This window comes from Dicentrarchus labrax, unplaced genomic scaffold, assembly GCF_905237075.1.
Source record: "Dicentrarchus labrax unplaced genomic scaffold, dlabrax2021, whole genome shotgun sequence".
Lineage (NCBI taxonomy): Eukaryota > Metazoa > Chordata > Actinopteri > Moronidae > Dicentrarchus > Dicentrarchus labrax.
The window spans coordinates 9,216,053-9,239,203 of NW_026136722.1; the positions used below are offsets into that span (position 1 = coordinate 9,216,053).

The 23,151-nt window shown below is 37.9% G+C and overlaps 3 protein-coding genes and 2 pseudogenes across 4 annotated transcripts in view; all 5 read left to right on the forward strand.

The window, feature by feature from the left end:
- abca3b (ATP-binding cassette, sub-family A (ABC1), member 3b) overlaps nt 1–2,677 on the forward strand; it is a 28,291-nt gene extending 25,614 nt beyond the window's left edge. Inside the window, exon 31 of the mRNA XM_051389424.1 lies at nt 321–2,677. Within this exon, the coding sequence (XP_051245384.1) occupies nt 321–452 (132 nt within the window). The 3' untranslated portion in view covers nt 453–2,677. The remainder of the gene's footprint in view (nt 1–320) is intronic.
- Nucleotides 2,678–3,653: 976 nt separating this feature from the next.
- LOC127357175 (cytochrome P450 2K1-like) lies at nt 3,654–6,866 on the forward strand (annotated as a pseudogene).
- LOC127357171 (cytochrome P450 2K1) lies at nt 5,883–14,205 on the forward strand. Of its 2 annotated transcripts, none has more exons than XM_051389427.1 (9): nt 5,883–5,950; nt 9,931–10,093; nt 10,213–10,362; nt 10,447–10,607; nt 11,266–11,445; nt 11,551–11,692; nt 12,119–12,303; nt 12,439–12,580; nt 12,667–14,205. In XM_051389427.1, exons 3-9 carry the CDS (start codon nt 10,248–10,250, stop codon nt 12,852–12,854), a joined length of 1,113 nt encoding a protein of 370 aa, XP_051245387.1. In that variant the 5' UTR covers nt 5,883–5,950; nt 9,931–10,093; nt 10,213–10,247; the 3' UTR covers nt 12,855–14,205. The 2 variants fall into 2 exon arrangements, with proteins under 2 accessions (XP_051245387.1, XP_051245386.1); XM_051389426.1 differs by lacking the exon at nt 5,883–5,950 and adding an exon at nt 9,504–9,810.
- Nucleotides 14,206–14,441: 236 nt separating this feature from the next.
- On the forward strand, nt 14,442–17,710 carry LOC127357172 (cytochrome P450 2K1-like). Its single transcript, XM_051389428.1, has 9 exons — nt 14,442–14,859; nt 14,975–15,137; nt 15,210–15,359; nt 15,455–15,615; nt 16,102–16,281; nt 16,372–16,513; nt 16,624–16,808; nt 16,947–17,088; nt 17,183–17,710. The coding sequence occupies exons 1-9, from the start codon at nt 14,665–14,667 to the stop codon at nt 17,368–17,370; spliced, it is 1,506 nt and encodes a 501-aa protein (XP_051245388.1). The 5' UTR covers nt 14,442–14,664; the 3' UTR covers nt 17,371–17,710.
- A 568-nt stretch (nt 17,711–18,278) lies between these two features.
- On the forward strand, nt 18,279–23,150 carry LOC127357174 (cytochrome P450 2K1-like; annotated as a pseudogene).
- The last annotated feature ends 1 nt before the right edge of the window (nt 23,151 follows it).

Below are 23,151 nucleotides of genomic sequence, written 5' to 3' on the forward strand. Positions count from 1 at the left end.
GTGCTGTGTTAGAGCTCCCTCTACTGAACAAAATGGAACACAGTAACGTTTAAATACCTGAGCTACAATTTTATGGCTTCAACAAAATGAAAAAAATTTAAAGAAAATGCATTGATACTTTTTTTTTTTTTACTGTTGTTGTTTGAATGTCCGGACATGTTCACCGTAATAGAGAGCGGAAATAAAGTATTTATTTGTACTTCAAAAGATGCATATTGGAGCTTTAGATTGTGATCTTGGCACAAAGCCATGAATAACACTAGAGATGCAGTCATATCACACTTTTCTGTGTTCCTTCCCTATCCTCCGCTCCCACCTAGGTGTTTGGCACTTTGGAGGCAGCCAAAGAGAAATACCACATCGAAGACTACTGTGTGAGCCAGATATCACTGGAGCAGGTGTTCCTCAGCTTTGCCCAGTTCCAGCACTGCATAGAGAGTGGGAGGAAGTAGGTGGAGCCAGGAGTCCGTCCATCCATTGCTGTCCGTTTTCTACAGTGTGTGTGTGTGTAGCACCTGTGTACATGTACTTGCCTCGGATACACAGCAGGTGTGTACACAGGCTGGAGCAGAGCGAGGTTCACCCCCCGGCTCCATTTTTACCACCAACACACACACACACACACACACACACACACACACACACACACACATACACACACACTGGGCCAGTCGCCAAACATCCAACTTCTGCATTTCTACTACTGTATCACGTCGGTGTGTCTTTGTTGGATCATTCATGCCGTTGTTATTGTTGTTGTTGTGTGACAAGAAAGTAGGAGAATTGGGGATTGTGACATGTCGGGATGTTGTTTATACCAAGTTATGAACTCTGACTACTGCACCTTTTTTAGTGAGGTCAAAGACAATGACACCACACGTTAGATACTACCACTACTCTGAAATGGGGTGACAGGATTTATTTGTGTGTGTACAGTCTTTTTGTTATTTATGATTTTATTTTATTACTTGATTATGTTTCAAAGAGTTAATGCTTTCTTTTGTGATCAAAGAATGAACCACTCCATTTGATACATTTATGAAATCGTTGCACACCTTTTGCGCCTTATCTATCTAATGAGGGTTCTTGTTTCTTTATATTGCCCTATACAAAAATGCCTGGTTATCCTTAAGAGCCTCTTAATGTTGTTGCCAGATGTAAATAATGTGAAGTGTTCATGGTACTAAAAACCACTTACTCATTCAGGCCAGAGCAGAACATTTACTCATTTAAAGACTGTTTTGGGCACATTAATGAATGCATGCATAGAATACGATTTACAGAGTGCATGGTACTGAGAACAGAGAGCTGCTAGCAATTACTAGAAGACCGTCCAGACAGTACATTTAGTCCAGTCTGAGTACATTTACTACGCCTCCATTGTTCAAGTCTTGTGAACCAACAGTTCTGTTTTTGCTGCCAAACAAGTTACAGCAACAGTATGTTATTATGCGGATATCCTGCCATTATAGTATACATGGAAGCTATTTAGATAGAAATCATTGTGTGATGCAGGAGATTATTTTCAAAAGTCGCTGCTGTTGCAGTAAATTTAAGGAGGTCTCGACTTCAAATCAAGTTGTTTCAGACTGCATGCGATTGATTTGGACCTTGAATAGCAAGACTAGAATGACTTAGGGTTTTTTTTGTACTACTTTTTTTTTTTGCAGCTATGCATTTCACACGGTACACGTGTGTGTGTGTGTGTGTGTTTGTGTGAGAGTGCGTGTGTGTCTGTGTGAGAGTGTGTGTGAGAGAGTATGGCAACAAATGATTCCTGAATTCATCCAGACTATACTAAAACAGTGCTATGATAGTCCTTAAATATTAAAACCAAGAGATTGTTATTGTTCAGTGGACAAACTGCTGTTTCATCTATAATATAGAGCTGCTCTCCTTCAGGAAACGCCAGGAAATGCAATAAAAAGGCTCAGTAATGGTATGGATAGTAAAACATAACCAATGTTCTTTCCGTGCAAATTGATGCCTTGTTATGAGGAAGAATGATCAGCGCAATGTTTGTTCCTCTTTCATTTGGATGTGCTACTACGAACTTCATTTCAGAGCACGCCCAATCACATTATCAAAGCCTTGTTTGTAATTTAAAGAAAAATTAAAGATAACTGTTATAATCTGGGATGAATTATTGTGCAAATGACATTCCCAATGTCAGAAAATAACTGACTTCACAGAAGTGAGATGAATGTATTCACTGTTTTACATGAAGGCAAAAAGCACTCAGCAATCAGCTTTTATTTGCAGCTTCATATGATTTACAGCGCTTTCTAAATGTCACCAGATGAGTGTGAAAAAAAAAAAGTAGAGACTGACATTCCAGAAAGACACGGATATGTGGCTTATTAGTCTTTAAAGGATTTGACCTCTTAATTTTGACTTTTGTTACATTTGTTTGTTTATTTGCGCAATGTATGTCTCATAACATGTATGACTTGAATCAATTGCAATGTTGGATACATAGTTTGAGGAACAATTAAAAGGTTTGCACTGCTGATATTGAAGGATTGAGTTATGCTGAAATACAGTGTATCATATTTAAAAAGGGAATTTACATCATTGTAATTGTGTACTGTACTGTACCATGAAACTCACCATGTCAATGGTATATGTATCGCTATTCTTTTTAAATTAAATAATGCTCTATGCAAATGGAAGCAAATACCACAGCCTACAGTCTTGTTGTCCTGTGACACTTCATATCTTAAATGTGGGCCTTTCTGAATATGAATGTTGATTATTTATTATTATGATTATGGGTGCTGGCACTGCCTCCTTTCTGACTTTTACATTCATGTTGCGGCTTCTTGCTTTTGTGATACCATACCTCCCAAGCATTGTATGATTGAATGATGATTCTTCTCTTAATTTATTAAACCATCAGAAAAGTGTTTTTTGCTTCATCTGCAGCCAAGAAAATCCTTATCACTAGACGGATACCCCCACATACTCTTCCTAATAATCGATGTATATCTTCCAATCTTAATGGACTAGAGTTGTCAATTGCATTAGTAAACAATGCTAAAGGAGCAACATTAGAGGCCGTTAAAATAACTACTGACCTGGTGATATCCTTTATGTAAAATATGATTGTAGACATATATGTATACTTTGATATGTGGAAAGGTGGGTAAAATGTAAGTAGCTTAGTGTACAATCATGATATGCCCTGTTAATATGTGAGTGTGGGAGGTGGAGTGGAGGAGATGACTCCTTTGCGCTTATGTATAATTTGTATATTTCTATATTAATGCCACATTGTGGGAATGGTGGGTAAAATGTTAAAAAGTTTAAAACATTTTTTTTTGTTTAACTGGATTAACCTAAGAGGGGAAATGTTATATTTTGTTGAATGCACAGTACATAAACATCAACCTGTGTTAAGGTTTGCAAGTAGATATATATTAAGTTTTGACAAGCCAAGCCTAAAAGTCCTCACTAAGAAAAGGGAGAAGGTTGGAAACTACACATTAAAAAACATTGGGTTAAAATTGGGGTCAATATAGCAATACTGGTTGTTTTGATAACAGTAAGCCAACAGTAATATAAATAATAAAAATAAATAAATAATGCCAGCAGAGTCGGTACACTGACATTGGAACTAGATCAAGTTAATCCACTATGGATGCCATTCTGGGTAAATTCTTAACAATGTAATTTATAGTGTGTATACCACCCTCAAGGACTCAGTCAGGGGAGTACCATCAACAGCAGGACAAATGTCTCTTTTGGAGGATTTTGTTTTCTTCCTCTTCTCCAGTCCCACCACTCTGTTAGGGGCTGTTACTCTTCTACTCGTTCCTCTATCTTGTCTCTGGTAGCTTCACCACCCATAAAGTAGGGAGGGAGCCTCCAGGACCGAGGCCTCTTCCCCTGCTTGGCAACCTCTTGCAGCTTGATCTCAAGAGACCCTACAAAACCCTCTGTAAGGTGAGTTTAGCTCTTATCCCAAAACAAATTCATTTGTAACATGTTGCTATTTATTAATTATGTTATTTAATGTCCCTACACTACCTCTTACATATTTTGATAAAACATTTTCTTCTGGCTTTCAAAGAAATACAGGTTTACTTTGGAACCAATAAAGTTGTGGTCCTAGCTGCAGAAGAGTTTGGAGATTGAGACATTTCCCCTATATTTTGATCTGTACCGTTTGATGACAGATTTGGAGAGTAAAAAATATTATTGACCCAGATAAGGAAAATTATATTAACTACTGTAAGTCATGTGGCAAGACATCATCATCATCTTTAAAAACAATTTTTTTTTGGGTTGCTGTTTGGATTGCCATGCTTCAGTAATCTTTGTTGTTTTTCCTGTTGTGTCACAGCTTTACAACATGTTTCCCAGGCTGGTCAGTTGGATCAAAAACCAGCAGCTGATACTACCAAATGCTGAAATGGCTGCCGGGGATGTCAAAGACTTAATCAAGCATCTGAGACTCAGAACCCTCACATATGCAGGGGACTTGTAGACTGTTTTCGGATTCAGAAGCAGGACAAAAAGAAGAGCAATGCTGCGTTCAGTCATACAGCTATTTTATAATAATATGTGCATGTTTGTAATCAGATTGGTAAATGTGTAAAAAATAATCTACAAAACTGTATTCACATTTGCAAATGTATTGAGATTTGTAAATGTGTAGACAAATCTCTAAATCCTAAAGATTTTCTTGCAGGTCGCACGGTGTGTCTCGGAGAAAGACTGGCTAAAATGGAGCTCTTTCTTTTCTTCACCTTTCTCCAGCACTTTAATTTCACTCCTCCATCTGGATTACAGAGGATGAACTGGATCTGTCACCGACTGTTGGCTTCACCCTCTCCCCTTCACCTCATGAGCTCTGTGCTGTCACTCGCCAGTGAGGAAGAGAGCTGGAGCATGGCATGATAACTGTCTGTGCCAAAGGCATCAGTATTGTTTTGTTTTGTTTTTTTGTACATCCTGCTGTTTACCTCGACACAAAGTGTAGTTAGAAACAGGGTGAAACAAAGGTTTATACACATAATGAAAGCCTCTTGGATTGGTTGTGTATGGTTTTACAATGACCAGGTCAAAGAGTAATGTAGGTTCTTTGTAGGATGTTTCTTCTTTTTTTGGGGAGCACATTCTACCTTTTCCAAACATATTATAGCAGAGCTGCAAAAGAGTAAATTCAGGAGATTATGGACCAAAATGAAGATCAATCAAAATATTAAAAAAAAAAAAAAAAAATAAATGTTCCATAATAGTGGCTAACATGAACTTGTTTTTAACACATGATTCATTTGGACAAGCTGCAGTTAAATACAAACAGTCTTCAGATTGGGGTTTAGTCATTGCAGCCCAGTTTATTTGGACATGGTCAAGAAACACAGTTATAGTGCTGTTAAATATTAACAGTTGAACTACTTTACAATAGCAAGTGTACTTTCCAGTCCACTTTGACCGAATTTGTAATTTAATTTGGCAGACCTGGTATACAAAAACTGCTTAGCCAGTTTTTTTGTTACCTGTGTTGACCTGAATGTACCCAAGGCAGAAATTTAATTTCTGTTGTTGTTCTACTGTTGAGAAGGTGTCAAAAAAGAGAGTGGCTGCTCAGTCAAGGACATCAGGTAGTTATTTTACTTCCACACAGTCCACTGGCATAAAATCAAGTTAGTCTGGTGAGGGACGAGAGCTGGGGTCAAATGTGAATGTGGCTTTCCGCCTAAAAAGGTGGACTTAAATAAAAACCTATGAGATAGAATTTAGCCCTTCAATTTGAAAAACTATCATAACAATCTGCTTTTACTGTGTGTGACAAATCTTCACAAGTCTAACTTCAGTTTGACTATCAGTCTAATCCATTAGAACAGTCCTATACTGTATTACATAAAGGTTATATATATATATTCCCCTGCTTTGCAACCTCTTGCAGCTTGATCTCAAGAGACCCTACAAAACCCTCTGTGAGGTATCCCAGGTTATCCCATAACAAATCCATTTGTAACATGTTGCTATTTATTTATTGAAATAAATGTCCCTGTACTATTGCTTACATATTTGACTACATTGTTTTTATTTTTCCAGCTTTCAAAGAAATATGGGTCAGTGTTTACAGGAACCAATAAAGTTGTGGTCCTAGCTGGATACAAGACAGTCAAAGAGGCTCTGGTCAGCAATGCAGAAGAGTTTGGAGATCGAGACATTGCCCCTATATTTAATGATATTAATCAGGGTCATGGTATGTCCTTCCTCTACGGTATTTTTACATATTAGCACAAAGCCAAAATATATAAATGAACAATTCAAGTGAAAGCAAAATCACAAATATCTGTTTGATATATATACTGTATAATCTGTTTCAGTGATTCATTTTCTGGTTTGTTTTACTGATCACTGATGAGTACAATAATATATAACAAGTACAGATCAGATTTGACTTGCATGTCATGTTTAATAGGGATTCTGTTTGCGAACGGAGAATCATGGAAAGAGATGAGACGTTTTGCCCTCACCACCCTGAGAGATTTGGGGATGGGCAAAAGAGTAGCTGAGGAAAAAATCTTGGAGGAATGCCGCTATCTGATCCAAATGTTTGAAGTTTAAAGGTATGGAGTTAATAAAGTACATATATATATCATTTCTTGTTATAATCTGTTATAATTTCAGTCTTTCTCGCTGCCACTTAACAGGGAAACCATTTGATACAACATGTCCGGTGAATTACGCAGCATACAGAAGTATGTGAAGGCTCGAATGAGTCCAAAGTACAGATCAGATTTGACTTGCATGTCATGTTAGCCATGCTTTTTAGAGCCACTAACACAGTTACACAGTTCTGGGGGAACAGATTGTGTGGCATGATGGTGGGTCTTATTGTGTCCTTGGTGTTTAGTGACATCCCGCCTTTTACTTAGCCGCAAAGTGTAGTTAGAAATGGGGTGAAACAAAGGTTTATACACATAATGAAAGCATCTTGGATTGGTTGTGTATGGTTTTACAATGACCAGGTCAAACAGTAGGCTAATGTAGGTTCTTTGTAGGATGTTTCTTCTTTTTCTTTGGAGCAAATTATACCTGTTGAAAACATATTATAGCAGAGCTGTAAAAGAGTAGATTCAGGAGATTATTATTAAATAAAGAAGCCACAATAGTCAGCGTGGGTTAATTGCCATAACTAGCTATTTATTAGAGCATTTACTAAATCACTAAAGATGGTAAGAGAGTAGGAAAGAGGGTAGAGGAGAGAACAGACAGTTGTACTACGGCTGAAAAGCCAACCACCCACAAATCCAAATGTGCCTGCAAACCATACCACCATCCAGAACTCCCAGGACTCCAAACACACCGTGACTTGAGGCCACCACCAGCCCAACACTAGAAACAAAGGAGAAAGAATTAAATCCCTAAACTATATAAGATCAACGATACAAAAAAACATAAAAACTAAAATACACAATGTTAAAATAATGCTTACATAAACAGCAGTCAGTAACATTCAGTACTGTAAACAAACAGAACACTGTTACATATTGTCTGAGGTATAAGTAATTTACAAAGCTACATTAAAACTTACAAACATCCTGCTGACAATTATTCAGTTTTCTGTATTTTTCCCTACAGTAGAATTATGGCCATTGTTAATATATAATACAACAGACCACCAGTTGTCCAGGCTGCAAAGCATCTCACTTGCTGCTCTCAAGCAGCCAAGTCGTCATAATGGTCAAGTTTTATTATATTGTACATACTACACAGCTGTTGTATTACCTTTGCCTCAAAACAGCGTCCTTGAGCAGAATGTGGGTTCACACAGTTCACTTTGAGCAAATATGTCATTTAAATTGGCAGGCATATAAAAAGCAGCTTAGCCTGTTTTTTCTTAATTATATCTGTGTTGACCTGAATGTACCTAAGGCAGAGATTAAATTTCCATTGTTCTTGTTCTGTTTTTGAGAAGGTGTCAAAAAAGGGAGTGGCTGCTCAATAAATCAGGTACATCAGGTAGGTCTTCTACTGCCAAACAGTCCACTGGCATAATATCCAGTTAATCTGGTGAGGGACGAGAGCTGGGGTCAAATCTGAATGTGGCTTTCCGCCTAAAAAGGTGGATTTGTGATAGAATTTAGCCCTTCAATTTGAAAAAAATATCACAACAATCTGCTTTTACTGTGTGTGACAAATCTTCATGACAACTATCAGTATAATCCATTAGGACAACCCTATACTGTATTCCATAAAGGTATTATATATATATATATATATATATATATATATGAGATTTAAAAAATGAATATAGCAACAAACGGTATAATAAAAGCATCCTGAGCAGAGAATGACATCACATTCTCTCTGACTGTGTAGCAGCTGTAGTATGGTTGCTCATTAGCTGAACCCCATTCAAGCAAGGAATCAGGATCTACATCTATTTCCTCTAAGAGTAGCATGGGGCACAGTCATTATACATACACAGCGTGACAGGCTCTATACTGCTATGAATAAAATATGTGCACATAAAAAGTATGTATGTGCTTATGGTGGTTTAACAAGTGGAATCATTTAGAATCAGCGTCACAGTGAAAGCAAAGACAGAAATAGTTAATGAGTTAAATTTATATCCACTGAAACAATTTTTTTTCCCACTAGATGTCTCTCACTCTAGTTCACTTGATATTAGCATGTCTTCAAAAGAAAATAAGAGTGCACATTAAATAAATAAGGAGCTTATTTCGAAGTTGTTGGACTCATTCAATGCAGTCCTTTCCATTTAAGTGCACAAGAACATTACATATAACAACTGAACACCATAAGAGTAGCATGGGGCACAGCCAATACACACACAGTGACAGGCTCTCTCAGTGCCCTGCAGCAAGTCAGAAAATAAGTTAATGAGGAAAAAACACAGACAGATGACAGAGTTGTTAGGCAAAACTCAGGAACGCGTTAGTAACAACAATCTATACATTTTTGGGTGAATTTAATATATAAGAGTAGTCTTACATGTCGCTGTTTATAACACAGGGTGTTTATCCTTTCCTTTGCTCATCTATCTATCTATCTATCTATCTATCTATCTATCTATCTATCTATCTATCTATCTATCTATCTATCTATCTATCTATCTATCTATCTATCTATCATTACATTATACAACCTATGATAAAGGTTGCAGATATTTACTGTCCAAAAAGGTTGAAAACTACTGGTCTGGATGTATAGGACCCTAAAGACACCTGACTGTTTACTAATCTGCAGTTAAACTTTAAACCTTGAACTGACATCAGCCAGGAATTTCTCACCAACATTCCAGGTGACCTACATTTTAAACCTATATTTAAATGTAACTGGAATCAGAGAAGCTATATTGTAAATATCCAGTTGTTCTATGAGCTTGTTTATTGTAGAGGTTAGGTCTATCTGCCAAACAACTCCTTGTGTCAGGTAACCTGTCTGGTTTGACTCACCTTTGAGACTTGTCTCTCACAACAGAGCCCTATTGGGCGGAGAGATACTTAGTAACCTTACACCAAAGGTGCGGGGACATTTCAGGTGATGTCTGTGTGAGAGTAAACAGCACTGTGTTAGCAGAAAGACTCCGCAGTACCATCAACAGCAGGACAAATGTCTCCTTTGGAGGATTTTGTTTTCTTCCTCTTCTCCAGTCCCACCACTCTGTTAGGGGCTGTTGCTCTTCTACTCGTCCTCTATCTTGTCTCTGGTAGCTTTACCTCCCATAAAGTGGGGAAGGAGCCTCCAGGACCGAGGCCTCTTCCCCTGCTTGGCAACCTCTTGCAGCTTGATCTCAAGAGACCCTACAAAACCCTCTGTAAGGTGAGTTTAGCTCTTATCCCAAAACAAATTTATCTGTAACATGTTGCTATATATTTAATTAAAATAAATGTCTTTACACTATCTCTTACATATTTGACTACATTGTTTTTATTTTTCCAGCTTTCAAAGAAATATGGGTCAGTGTTTACGGTGTACTTTGGAACCAATAAAGTTGTGGTCCTAGCTGGATACAAGACAGTCAGAGAGGCTCTGGTCAGCAATGCAGAAGAGTTTGGAGATCGAGACATTGCCCCTATATTTAATGATATTAATGAAGGTCATGGTATGTCCTTCCTCTAAAGTATTTTTACTGTATAGTTTGTTTCATTGATCACTGATGAGTATAACAATATATATATGACAAGTACAGATCAGATTTGACTTGCATGTCATGTTTAATAGGGATTCTGTTTGCAAACGGAGAATCATGGAAAGAGATGAGACGTTTTGCCCTCACCACCCTGAGAGACTTTGGGATGGGCAAAAGAGTAGCTGAGGAAAAAATCTTGGAGGAATGCCGCTATCTGATCCAAATGTTTGAAGAGCATAAAGGTATGGAGTTAATATAGTACATATATATATAATTTTTTGTTATAATCTGTTATAATTTCAGTCTTTCTCGCTGCCACTTAACAGGGAAACCATTTGATACAACATGTCCGGTGAATTACGCAGCATCCAATATCATCTCCTCTATCGTGTATGGAAGCAGGTTTGAATACAATGATCCCAGATTCAAAAACTTGGTGAGAAGAGCAAATGAGAACATACGCATTAGTGGCTCTGCACCAATCCAAGTAAGATTCACATTACACATAAGCCAATTTAAGTGTATGGTAACTGACAGATTTAATCTATGTACACAAGATTTGTGCAGAATGATAAAATCTATCTAAGCCTTCAGCATTTCAAAGCAGTAGATATACACCTCTATAGTCCATGTATAGTTGACATGTATTTTTTGATGACATAATTTTGGAAAGTAAGTTCAAGTAAGACTAATTCAATTACAGAAAATTCTATCAATGGTAAGCTATAGGGGTGTCATTAAAGACTGTGGTTTGGTTTTGGTAAACATAATTTTTTTTTCTTAACCTTTGTAGTATTGGTTGTTTTGGGGCAATGATTTTAAATAACAAAATGATAGGCACAAGAAAGCTAAATGCTAAATATATATGATTACCTGTATGTCACCGGTGTGGAGAAGAAAAATCCAATTATTCCTACTGTTTGTGCTGACCGAAAACTAAAATAAAAAAAATACATTTTATAAGATGAAACACAGATTAAGAACACATTTAAAAGAAAGGTAAAAGTCTAAAAAGTTTGTTAGATTTCTTAAAATATCACTGATGGAAATAAAATGTCTCAGAATCCAGCTAAGCACTGAGCTTATTTAAGTGAATTATTCGTGTAATTTAAATAATCTTTGTTGTTTCTCCTGTTGTGTCACAGCTTTACAACATGTTTCCCAGGCTGGTCAGTTGGATCAAAAACCGGCAGCTGATATTAAAAAATGCTGAAATGACTATCAGGGATGTCAAAGTTTTAATCAAGCATCTGAAAGAGACTCTGAACCCTCACATATGCAGGGGACTTGTGGACTGTTTTTTGATTCGGAAGCAGAAAGAAGAGGTAAGACTTTTGATCTTTTGCATTTTGTTGTTTAAGAAAAAGAGCAATGATGCACAAGTTGGCCACACAGCTTTTTTATAATAATGTGGGTGTTCTTTCTCGTAGGACTCTTCTGTTCAGGACACTTACTACAATGAGAAAAACCTGATATTTACAGTGACCAACCTGTTTGCAGCTGGTACAGATACAACAGCAACTACACTGAGATGGGGTTTAGTGCTAATGGCCAAATATCCAGATATACAAGGTAAATTGAGAGAGGAGGCTCGTATTTTTTAAGAAAATGTTCTAGAAGCGCATTGGTAGCTTACCTGGTAGAGCGTGTGGCCCCTGTAGGAGTCCTTGCTGCATGTTGTCCCCTCCTGTCTATCTTCACCTGTCCTATCAAATAAAGGCATAAAAAGTCCCAAAAATATGTTTTTAAAAAAAGAAAAAGCTTTCTCTTGTGTTATCCCCTCTGGAGCACCTCTCAATTTCAGGATACCTGATAAGGCACAACGCCATCTACAGTAGTGACCTTAAGGTCAGCAGTGTCATTGTAAACATTTTAGCATGCTGACATCAGCATTTAACTCAATGCCTGTGCCGAAGTATAACTTCACACAGCTGCCAGCATGGCTGTAGACCCCTAGTCTGAAGGCAAAGAATATGAACCTTTTTTATGTGTATTCAGACCAGGTCCAGGAGGAGCTGAGCAGGGTGGTAGGAAGCCGCCAGGTCCGGGTAGAGGACCGGAAAAACCTGCCGTACACTGATGCTGTCATCTACGAGACGCAGAGACTGGCCAACATTGTCCCCATGGCTATTCCTCATAAAACCACCCGAGACTTAACCTTCCAGGGCTACTCTATCAAAAAGGTTCAGCTCTCACATCTGTTTCAGTATTTATCCATAAAGAATAAATGATGGAATTGTTCTTCCACCTGTGAAAACTTGAAAAGCTTACATTCTAAAACTTCACATGATAAACCTGCCCTTTTCTATTGCCTACAGGGGACTACTGTGTTTCCTCTTCTTACTTCTGTCCTGCATGATGAGAGTGAATGGGAGAGCCCACACACTTTCAACCCTTCCCACTTCCTGGATAAGGAGGGTAAATTTATCAGAAGAGATGCCTTCATGCCCTTTTCTGCAGGTACAACAAGTGTTTGTTTGTCATTGAGGGATATTTCACACAACATGATCCAGTTTGACTATTTGAAAATCTCTTCACTCTTGCAGGTCGCAGGGTGTGTCTCGGAGAAAGTCTGGCTAAGATGGAGCTCTTCCTCTTCTTCACCTCTGTCCTCCAGCACTTTCGTTTCACTCCTCCACCTGGAGTTACAGAGGATGAACTGGATCTGTCACCGACTGTTGGCTTCACCCTCTCCCCTTCACCTCATGAGCTCTGTGCTGTCACTCGCCAGTGAGGAAGAGAGCTGGAGCATGGCATGATAACTGCCTGTGCCAATGGCATCAATATTGTTTTACTCACCGTCATATGTCATACTGATGTTTTCAAGATACTCAAGACCATGAAGAGACAAGAATACCATTAAGAGACAGACCATACATTTCAGTTACTGCCAGTTACCTGAAATGGTATTGAGGAAAAATTAATGGTGTCATAGACAGGTGGAGACACCAATTACTCTAAAGGTTATTTTAATTTGTACACATTAGATTAAACAGTGAGTTTATGCATGTTTCTAGAATGATATTGGTACATTAACCTATATATTCCTGCTTTTCAGCCACTGTAGATTGTTTGTACTTGGTTTTATAGTTTAGTAGTTTTCAAACTGGGGTCCGGTGAGTGAGTTGTAGGGGGTCCCCAGCAAAAGGAGAATATTTTAATCAAATTTTTTGGAAGTTGGAACAACAAAGGAAGAGATAGGGTTGGCTATTTTGATTGATTGTAATTTAGAGTGATCCTAGTTTGATCATTGATTCACTATGAAGACTTTATTATCTTCGAGCCCAAAAATAAAAAAAAAAATACTCAGAGGGGATTCCTTAAGATTAAATCCTCTCAAACTGGGGGGTCCGCAGTCTAATGTGCATCCATTGTGGAGTTCCTTGACATGAAAAACTTTGGGAACCCCTGTTATACATTGCAATTTGTCAAGGGTTTAATTTCTCAAATTGTATCAAATTATAGAAATCTTCTTATTTATTATTGTAAATGAATTTGGACCTGCCTCGCCATGTAGCTGACACCACCTCAACATCTACAATTATAATAATCTACATGTATCTACAATTTTTTTTATTTTCATCCATGGGTCATTTTTTCCTTCTAGTAAAATACTTTAGTACTAAAAAAATACTAGACACACTCTTTTCAGTGGTCGGTAATGATTGTCGTTCCAATCCGTTTAACATGCACAGGTTAGCCTTTCTCCACTGCAAGCTGACTGCTCTCTGTTTTAACTTTGCTCTAATGTCGGTCCATTGTTGTCCTCACCTGTTGAAGTGATGTTGTGTTAGCGCACCATACCAGAGGTGGTGAGAAGGGTCATCACACCAAAATATATTGTATTATATTGTATGTAATATGGTGAGCCTTGTTCATCTCTGTTCACAACCTTAATTTGTGTCATTGATAAGTGGAAATTTGGACACAGCTGGTCAGGTATCAAACTTGTGCTGCTGTTCATAGATGCCATAACCGGAAGACCTATATCACAGATGCTATAATGGAAACTGTTGTTCTAAACTTGATCACTGTAATGTTTAGGTCTTTATGTCGAAATGTATGATTAAACTCTGTCCAAACAAGTCCTTGTACTGTCAACTTTGCCTCACCCTAGAGACTTGTTGTTTCACACAAAAGAAGAGGAGTGGAGAGAGGATTAGTAACCCTATACTAGCTTTAAGGACATTCCAGGTGCTGTCTGTTTGAGTGAACAGATCTTGCATTTGAATTGCTTAATCATGACTGACAGTTTGATTAGAGCTGTGATTGGCTGACTGACTTGCTCGTTCACACCTCCTGAAGAGGTGAGATTGGTGTTATTTGTAATTTGGAGCAGCCTTTCTAAAAGAAGGTGGGTGATACTGCTACACCCAGAGAAGCGGCTAGGGCAAAGTCTCTGTAGAAATTTCAAACAAGAGGCGACAGCAAGCTCTGTTTGTGACAACCTGACATCTATCCTGTCATTTACCCTTGAAAATAACATTTCAGTGAGAAGGTTCGCCTTCCTGAGAGGAGTCAGAACTGACACTCACTGTAGGATCATGTTGTTAGATCTTTTCCAGTCCTCCGCCACAGTCTCCCTGCTGGTTGCCTTTGTGGGCCTGCTGGTCCTGCATCTTCTTTACTCCAGCTTCATCTCCCAAGACCAGAAGGAGCCTCCAGGACCTAAAGCTCTCCCCCTGCTTGGTAACCTGCTTCAGGTGGATCTCATGAGACTCGACAACTCTCTTTTTAATGTGAGAAATTGTTTTATTACTTAAATAATGCAAATATATGTTTTCAATAAGTAAGAAAATTACATGTCTTATCTACAACTGCAAGTCTCACTTTTACCTGCTTCCATCTTTGTAGCTGTCCAAGAAATATGGGTCGGTGTTCACAGTCTACTTTGCACTTAAGAAGGTGGTAGTGCTGGCAGGATACAGGACAGTCAAACAGGCTCTGGTCAACCACGCTGAAGAGTTTGGAGACAGAGAGGTCACTCCCATATTCTACGATTTCAACAAAGGACATGGTAAGAAAAGGTTTTGAGAGTTTGTTTTTGCTTTTGTTCTCGTCTAAACAAGACAACCACTTTTGTATCCAGGCATACTATTTTCCAATGGTGACTCGTGGAAAGAAATGAGGCGATTTGCTCTAACTACGCTGAGAGATTTCGGAATGGGCAAACGGATTAGTGAAGGGAGAATCATTGAGGAATGTCGCTACCTGATTGAAGAATTTGAACAATATGAAGGTAACATTATCTCTAATAAAACACTGCTCAGGTTTACACAGTCGTCCTTCAAATACCTCATTCTACCAAACTCTTGTCCAAAACTTTTCTTCCAGGTAAAGCCTTCAACAACACCAAGGCAATTTCTTATGCGACTTCAAATATTATATCAGCTATCATGTTTGGAAAGAGGTTTGAATACAAAGACCCATTGTTCCAAGCTATGGTGGAAAGAGACCACGAGTCCATCCGTCTGACAGGATCAGCTCCCATCCTGGTACCTCAGAGTGACTCAATCATTACAAGAACAGTTTACATTGTTTGGCAAATTAGGGACTTGTTAAGCAAGTTTTATGGAGGAACTATGTAATTTGGTACTAATTACAAGGAAAATGGGAATTTCATGGATGAAGTGTGCATTTAGATCCAAATAAATATTTGTTTATTGGAAACTTTATTTTGGTTTATTATTCTAATTAATTATTTATATTTGTCTGTAGACAGGTACAAACTGAAAAGGGCCTCTGTATTATTACATTTAATTATACCTATGAGTAAAATTAGTACCAATTTGCAAAGTTGCTTCTGGGAAATTGGAAAAGTATAACAAAATTATGTGGAATTTACAAACCTGTAAAATAAAATGTCTTTATTTTAAATGTCTACTTTATAATTTAAATGATTAACAACCAAAATTTAACACAAATACAAATTTAGTCAAAACCTACATTAATGAGGTGGTTTGTATTGTGCACCATTACAGATATACAACATGTTTCCTTGGCTGGGACCTTTTCTTAAAAACTGGAAGCATTTGATGAAGAATGTGGAGAGAAACATAGAGGACACAAAACACATCATAGCAGATCTGAAGAAGACTCTGAACCCTGAGATGTGCAGATGCTTTGTTGATGCATTCCTGACACGTAAGCAAAATCTGGAGGTAAGGCATCCAACTTGATAATAATACAGACAATACAGATAATACAGATCAAGTTCATTCAAGTATAATAATATTTTCTGTATGTTAAAGGAGTCTGAAAACAAGGAGTCACACTATCATGATGACAACCTGGTCCACAGTGTGATAAATCTGTTTGCAGCTGGAACTGATACCACAGGAAATACACTTCAGTGGTGTTTACTTTTCATTGCCAAGTACCCTCATATTCAAGGTGCAAAAACACATCCACATGCTTGTCTCAGCTAACATTTCTCACATGAAATTGGGTTAAGGTAGCATTGCATATTCATCAGATTCAATTCATATTCTACATGCATTCAGAGCGGGTCCAGGAGGAGTTGAGCAGGGTGGTTGGAAGCCGTCAAGTCAGAGTAGAGGACAGGAAGAACCTGTCCTACACTGATGCTGTCCTCCATGAAGTACAGAGAATGGCCAATGTTGCCCCCATGGCTATTCCTCATAAAACCAGTCGAGACGTCACCTACCAGGGCTACTTTATCAAAGAGGTCAGTTGCCCATGTCAGTTCAATCCACTTTTTTTTTTTTTTTTTTGTGAGACATGTTCACCTCTGAAAACTCTTGAAAGCAGTGCTTTGTTTCCAGGATTTTATATGATACACGCTATGCTCTTCCTTTGCTTACAGGGGACTACTGTGTTTCCTCTTCTTACTTCTGTCCTGTATGATGAGAGTGAATGGGAGAGCCCACACACTTTCAACCCTTCCCACTTCCTGGATAAGGAGGGTAAATTTATCAGAAGAGATGCCTTCATGCCCTTTTCTGCAGGTACAACAACTTTATCAGATGTTTCTCTACAGATGTTTAACAATTGTGAAGATCAAGATCAAGTTAAACATGTTGCAACTCTTTGTTCTTGCAGGTCGCAGAGTGTGTCTCGGAGAAAGCCTGGCCCGAATGGAGCTCTTTCTCTTCTTCACCTCGCTCCTTCAGTGCTTTCGTTTCACTCCCCCACCTGGAGTTACCGAGGATGAACTGGAACTCACACCAGTTGTGGGCTTCCTCCTCACCCCTTCACCTCATGAGCTGTGTGCTGTCAGTCGCCACTGACGAAGAACTTGATTATTGTTTTGTGTTGTTATTCCATGCCTCTGTGCCACTTGTAGTCACTCAGTCTAACTATGATGTGGGAGGGGATGTTGTGTGAAAATGTGTAGAGATATAACCAATTAACAGCAATTAGCTATAAATCATAGGCACACTGATGGTATCAAGCCAGGGCAAAATGTAAGATCCTGAAGGTAGCTTTTTCTATGTAACAAAACACAAAATACGGAATTAAAGTATTTAAATTAAAGTGTGTCTTGCTGAAAATAAAATATGCCATTGTAACAGAGCAAATTGTACACAACAGAAAAATGTTGCTGTGTTAAACTGGGAATGACCTATATTCGTTGTTGCATGCTCCCCATTTCTTCTCTCTCTGGTGCTCTCTAATCTCCGATTAGTGGGTGGCCCTGCTCATATTTAAGGGAGACTGGTGGACAAGGACCTCTCTTCCAGACGAAGCAGCCTTCTGACTGTCTTAGTGTTTTGTTCCTTTTGCATCTTATTTTGTGGTTTTTAAAAATGTTTTTATAAAGATGGAGGTCTGTTTATGACAGCCCATTGGCCCAGACTCTCCCATTACTTTTGGCCAGGCCTCCAACTCCCACAGTTTTGGTTAACTTCATGCAATCCATTTGTGTAATAGTTATACATAAATGGAATGGATACAGGAGCAAGCAAAATTGTTGTGTGTTTCAAGTGTGGCTGTAATCGATGACATTTTACTGTCACAGATCACATGATGTGTCTCATAACCAAATTTGAGCTCTTCTTCTCCCTCCTTCAGTGCTTTAATTTCATTCCTTCACCTGGAGTGAAACTGGATCAACTGCATATGATATCAGCTGTGGGTTTCATCCCAATACAAACAGAAAAATAAAACAAACACAGAAAGGAGTAGAACAGACAAATATCGTTGACTTTTCGTATCAGTGTGATACTCGAAAGTGTGGCTGTAATGGAAAACCTTTTTCTGCAGACCCCCAGTACAACCACTCTACTGGGAACTGTGGGGATCCTACTTGCCTTGTATATATTTTTTCCCAGGTTTGACCCTCAAAGAAAGGAGCCTCCAGGACCCAAACCACTGCTTTTGTTTGGCAATTCGCTGCAGCTTGATCCTAAGTCACCCCACAGCACGCTGTGTTAGGTAAATCATATGGAGAACTAAATTGGCTATATATAAATAAATATATATATATGTTATGTATGGCATTCCCTTTAGGATATGTATTGAATTAATATATGGAATGAAACTTCAATATATGTAACGAAATCTGGGCACTGGTGCCATCTTATGTTTTAGATAATATTATTAGTCATGCCCATTCAAGATTTTTGATATCTTGATTTATTTTATTTTATTTCATTGCTGTTATTATTTTTTTTATAACATCTAATTATAGTTTGTCTATGTATATAGTAATTTATATTCAGGCCCGGTTCTAAGAGGGTGCGTAAACATGCATCGCCCCCTCAGTTTAATAATTATTAATTAATAAATAAAGGTGGTCTTATAGGTGCACGGCCTGTGTGTGCGTCTCCATGCGAACCTTCTAATTTGATCCATATGTTCAGCAGCGCAACCTGCAAAAGGGCTGGGAGAAGGTGAATATAGATCACAGGTGTTGATTATTAAATACAAAATATAGACACTGATTTGGTGAAACCACTTATATAATTATAACCTATTGGACTGACTCTATTTTAATAATAACTATCATGTATCTCACCACGTACATGGTCATATAGTTCAGAAATTAATGTTACACAACAGCATTTGCATTGCAGTGTGTTTCATGGATAATACATGAGACGTATGCTGAAAAAGAAAGTTGGATAAGGCTATGATAAGCCCTGGTAACTGGGCGTCTCCTTCATAAAAAGCTGAACATCGAGTTATCCGACCAGTTTGATGTGTGTAGATGTCTGTAAGGTTATATTGTAGCAGCCTGCTGTCGTGTTCATACAGCGCCCTTAAAGTCCCCAAAAGGAAATCATTTTTATCTTGTGGGCACAAGTTATTATCTTGTGTGCACAAGTTATAGACACAACCTGTTTCAACTTCTGACACAAAGTGTCACTGTGACACACTGTGTCAGGAACAATCTCTGTACAATAACCCTGGGACTCTAACATCCACTGAACCTGTAAACTATTTATATACTTTTTCTTTTTTTTCAATTTATTTTTTAAAAACATAAATACTACCCATGCTGTGTATATTGTATGTAGGCTACTAATACATCCACCTACCTCATGTACATAATGCACTTAAATATGTATTTCAAGATCCTTTCCACTATTGTCTACAAATGTTATTGTTTTATGTTTGTTTATATACATGTATAACTGTACATAGTAGTTTGTCTATTTTGTTGAGCTTGTTGTTCTGTTTATTTCTGCTTATTATGTGGAAGTACATTAAGAGCAACATAAAATCGGATTCAAATTCCTGGTATGTGTTTACATACCTGGCCAATGAAACTGATTCAGATTCTGATTGAACCTTTTGCTGCTTCCTTTGCATTGTGTTTGAACAGCTACAGGACAGTAACAGTGTGAATATTGGCCCGCATTTGCTAGGGTGTTAATTATCCCGTCATTACTTAGGACTGCTTCTTATACATTCAGACTCACTCATAATCCCACAATAATATTAGGCTGATATAAAAAACACAAGATGGCGCAGCGCCTTGATCATATGATATTTAAATCCAAATATGTTCAATATATATATTTTCTTTTTACATAATATATATATTATTATTATTATTATTAGTAGTAGTATTAGTATTAGTATATATTAATTATATATTTATACTGCCTTTATTTCAGCTCTCCAAGAAGTATGGACCAGTATTTACCTTCCATTTTGGACCCAAAAAAGTGGTGGTGCTTGCAGGATACAAGACGATCAAGCAGGCTCTGCTCAACAACGACGCATTTTCAGAGAGAGACATTTTACCAATTATCAATGACCTGAAATTAACACATGGTGAGGAACAAAAACATGTCTTAAGTGCTACTTGAAAACTGTGCTCATTTACAAATTTTTATCTTAAAATAAAAAACTTTTGTCATCTACAGGAATTGTATTTGCCAATGGAGACTCATGGAAAGAAATGAGGCATTTTGCACTGACTAACCTGAAAGTCTTTGGAATGGGCAAAAAAGCATGCGAAGAGAAAATCATAGAGGAGAGTCAACATCTGATTCATGTCTTTAATAAAAAAGATGGTAAACAAAACTGGTTTGTCTGTGAAAAAACACTAAAATTAAAAAAAAAAATTGTCTTTAATACAACCCTGCCAGTGAACTATGCTATATTAACTACCATTATCTATTAAAACTGATGATGAATGATCCAAAGTTTTTAAATATGGGGAATTAAGCCAATGAAACCACTAAATGTTTTATCTTTTAGGGAAAGCCTTTGACACCACTCTGTCAGTAAGCTATGCTGCTATGGCAAGAGATTTGAATATGATGACCCCGTGTTCAGATCTATGGTGGATCGATCAAATAAGAATACTCAACTCCTGGGCTCTCCTTCAGTACAGGTATTTCAGAGCTCCATATTGTAGAGATCTATTGACATAAACCAGGGCTTACTCAGTTGACCTAAGGTTAATGTCCTTCCTGGGTGACCAAAGTGTACATGAGGACAGAAATTGTTTATGATTAGCAAAATGGTAGTGGTTCGGTGGTTAGCACTTTCACTTCATAGCAGAACAGTTTCCTACAGTCCAAGTACATTCAGTTTAGGTTAAACTGAAAAGTGCAGGTATCAGGAAATATGTTTGTCTTTCAATCTGTTAAAGGAGAAGAGTAGGAAGGAGGAGGGAACAAAGATATCGTAAGAGTACTGTGCAGCAATAAGGTCATTTCCAGGTGGTCCATGTGGAACTGTAGAGACATGTCATATAAATGATCTTTTATATAATCAAATATAATGCATATTAAGTTTCATATGTAAGTCCATAATCAAGCAGATAATGTGAATTTGTTAGTCAGTTTAATATCCTTGTTTGTTCAACAGTTATATAACCACTTTCCAAGGCTGTTCAACTGGCTTGGGGCCCGAAAGCAACTTATGAAGAGTGCGTTTGCTAATAGGAGACACATGACAGAGTTAATCAAGGGTTTACAGGACACCCTTAATCCACAGATGTGCAGATGTTTGGTGGATTCCTTTCTGACCCGCAAGATACACCTTGAGGTATGCAAAAAAAAAGCTACCTTTTTTAAGATGGTGCAGCTTTGGCTCACACAGGTTCTCCAACAGAAACCTTAAAGAACTATGAGATGAGCTTGATTAGGAATTGTGATTTATACTGGGGGCCAGACTGAAATGCCAAACAGGAAGTGATAAAAGCTTTATGTTGTGCATGGAAGCATGTGCAATGCAAACAGCACTGGGCAAAGGACAGAACCTTGGGGAACACCACAAAACAGAGATTCAGTTAATAAGGCATAATTATGAACTGTTAGTTAGAAGGTCCTGTCTGAGAGGTATGAGGAGAACCAATCCAGAGCTGATTGAGAGATACCCAACCACTGCCTGGCATCTCAACCAATATACGGTGTCCAGTATCAAAAGCAGCACTTATATGGGTCATTCTCCTGCATCACACTGCATTAACACATCAATTGAGACTCTGAGAAAAGCTGCTTCTGTAGAGTGCAACTGAAGGAAACCACACTAAACTTAAAAAATGTTGTGCTCGACAGTTATAAGCTGCAAAGCAACCACTCTTTCTAAGACCTGTAAGCTATAAAATCTGACTTAGAAGATATTTCCTTTATTTTTTTCTTCCTGTCTGAGCCATTTGTTTGCAATTACCTACTGCCTGTCACCATGTCAATAAAAACCATTACACTTATTACTTCTGTGTGTTTGTAAGACATATGTTGCACCATGGGTTGTATCATGGTAAAATGTTATCCACCATTCCAAATGTTTTGGTGTAAATCTTTTAGCTATTAATGTATACTTGTGTATCCTTCAGTTTTGAGTGTAAATTGGTTTGCCAGTGATTTGTCTTGCAGTATTGACTCAGTTTGATACTTTTTCAGAGGTTACAGTTGGATTCTTTTTATGGTGAAGCTGTGTTGTTAAAAATGACCTGAAATATTGTAATTTGCATTGCCATAATTATATTTACACTGATAAAAACCTAGAAATGAAAAATTTTGCGACAATGAAAAATGTACAACCTTAAAACATGTTATTTCCCACATATTTTAGGGGACTCCAGTGTTTGTTCTGCTGTCATCTGTTCTTCAAGATGAAGATGAATGGGAAAAGCCTTACACTTTTAACCCAGACCACTTCCTAGATAAGGATGGGAATTTTAGAAAGAGAGATGCTTTTCTGCCGTTCTCTGCAGGTAATTTTAATTTTGTTTCAGTTGATCACCAAGAAATCTGAGAGAACACATTTACTTGGATATGTAACATTCTTTGAATTGTTTCAGGCTCAAGGGCTTGTGTAGGGGAGAGTCTGGGCCGGGTGGAGGTGTTCCTCTTCTTCACCTCCCTCCTCCAGCACTTTCGTTTCACTCCCCCACCCGGAGTTACAGAGGATGAACTGGATCTGACACAGGTTGGGGGCTTCTCCCTCACCCCTTCACCTCATGAGCTCTGTGCTATCAGCAGGATTTGACAGATATTAACTACGGCGAACTGACACTAATATCACCCACTGAGAAATTTAATTGTGATTAAATATGAAGCTTATAATTAATTGTAATATTCAGTTATGTTTAATGTAGTTACAGT

Bases quoted from the DNA above. Each gene is read 5' to 3' on its own strand.
- LOC127357171 (XM_051389426.1), top strand. From the start codon at position 9,601: ATGTCTCCTTTGGAGGATTTTGTTTTCTTCCTCTTCTCCAGTCCCACC. The intron at 9,811-9,930 runs GTGAGTTTAGCT...TTATTTTTCCAG, and splicing joins CCTACAAAACCCTCTGTAAG to CTTTCAAAGAAATATGGGTC. The intron at 10,363-10,446 runs GTATGGAGTTAA...GCCACTTAACAG, and splicing joins AATGTTTGAAGAGCATAAAG to GGAAACCATTTGATACAACA.
- LOC127357172 (XM_051389428.1), top strand. From the start codon at position 14,665: ATGTTGTTAGATCTTTTCCAGTCCTCCGCCACAGTCTCCCTGCTGGTT. The intron at 14,860-14,974 runs GTGAGAAATTGT...CCATCTTTGTAG, and splicing joins TCGACAACTCTCTTTTTAAT to CTGTCCAAGAAATATGGGTC. The intron at 17,089-17,182 runs GTACAACAACTT...TTGTTCTTGCAG, and splicing joins CTTCATGCCCTTTTCTGCAG to GTCGCAGAGTGTGTCTCGGA.